The following is a 1,284-nucleotide window of genomic DNA, read 5'->3' on the forward strand; positions in this document are numbered from 1 at the left end:
GAGCCGGGCCCGGCTGGGGCGGAGGCAGGTGTGCGAGTGGCCGAGGCTGCACGTGAAAGCCACAGGCCGCGTGGCAGGAATGAGCGCCCCTGGGGAGGAGAGCGATGGGGGACCGGCTGCCGCACCCGCATTCCTGGCAGAGGAAACAGTCCTGCAAAGGCCCTGAGCTGGCTGAGGAGAGGGCGCCTGCTCCCTCCTGACACTGTGCGCTCCTCTGGGCAGCGGGGAGGGTGGCGGGAGAGATGGGTGCTCGGTGTTAGGAAGGCCACTGTTCGCTGTGGTGCAGGTGGATGCATGGGAGGCCGAGTGCCCGCCTGCGAGGCCCTGAGGCAGGGGCGGGCCGTGACTCTGTCCTTTGCCCCCCCCCACCCCGTGTGCTGGGTGAGCTGGAGGAAGGGGTTCCAGGTGCTGATGAGTCCGGACAGGACCCCACCCCAGGGCTGTTCGTGAGCCTGCCGGGCGGGGTGCACAAAAGGGCTGCTGACCTCTGGCCCCTCCCTGTGGACGCCCCTCACTTGTCCCCTGGTCCCCACCCGCTTTCTTTCCCTGAGAGCAGGGCACGCAGCTCCCTTCCTGCTGCTGAGACTCCCAGCATTTCCCTGGAAACGAGCGGGTCTGCGCTGGGTGGGGCCGCTGCCCACCTTCCGAGACGCGGACCTGGCCTGGGCCATCAGCTACTACGCCCGCTTCTTCGTCACCTACATCCCTTTCTACGGCGTCCTGGGAGCCGTCCTCTTCCTCAACTTCATCAGGTGCCTGGCTTTCCGGCTCCTCCCCGGGCCGCACTGGGGCTGACGGTCGCTTTGACGAGAGGGACCCCTGGGCCTCATGTCCTGGCACCTCAGCTCACCCCCTCCGCCCGCCTGGGCTTCCTGGGGTGGGGGGAGGAGCTGACTTCCATGTATAAGATGCTCCTCGATTTTCAGTCTAACGATTTTAGAAAAAAATTAGTGTCTTATACACGGAAAAATACAGTACTTCTAGTACCAGATCATTATGACCACAACAGTCTGCAAAGACTGGGTGGATTTGGCCTGGGCCATCAGCTACTATACTCATTTCTTCTTCACCTACATTCCTTTCTATGGTGTCCTGGGAGCCATCTTTTTCTTCAACTTCCCCAGGTTCCTGGAGAGCCACTGGTTTGTGTGGGTCACGCAGATGAATCACATTGTCATGGAGATTGACCGAGAGCCCTACCGGGACTGGTTCAGCAGCCAGGTGGGGTCACAGGGCCCTTCGTCCAGGGCCGGGGCTGCCACTGTCCTTCCGCTGCTGGGCGCG

At 62.7% G+C, this 1,284-nt stretch overlaps 1 protein-coding gene across 1 annotated transcript in view; it reads left to right on the forward strand.

The window, feature by feature from the left end:
• LOC102261893 (fatty acid desaturase 2) overlaps positions 1-1,284 on the forward strand; it is a 57,841-nt gene that overhangs the window by 51,623 nt on the left and 4,934 nt on the right. The window contains 2 exon segments of the mRNA XM_014544545.1: positions 557-729; positions 976-1,221. Coding sequence (XP_014400031.1) covers positions 557-729; positions 976-1,221 — 419 coding nt within the window.

This window comes from Myotis brandtii, unplaced genomic scaffold (genome assembly GCF_000412655.1).
Source record: "Myotis brandtii unplaced genomic scaffold, ASM41265v1 scaffold369, whole genome shotgun sequence".
NCBI lineage: Eukaryota > Metazoa > Chordata > Mammalia > Chiroptera > Vespertilionidae > Myotis > Myotis brandtii.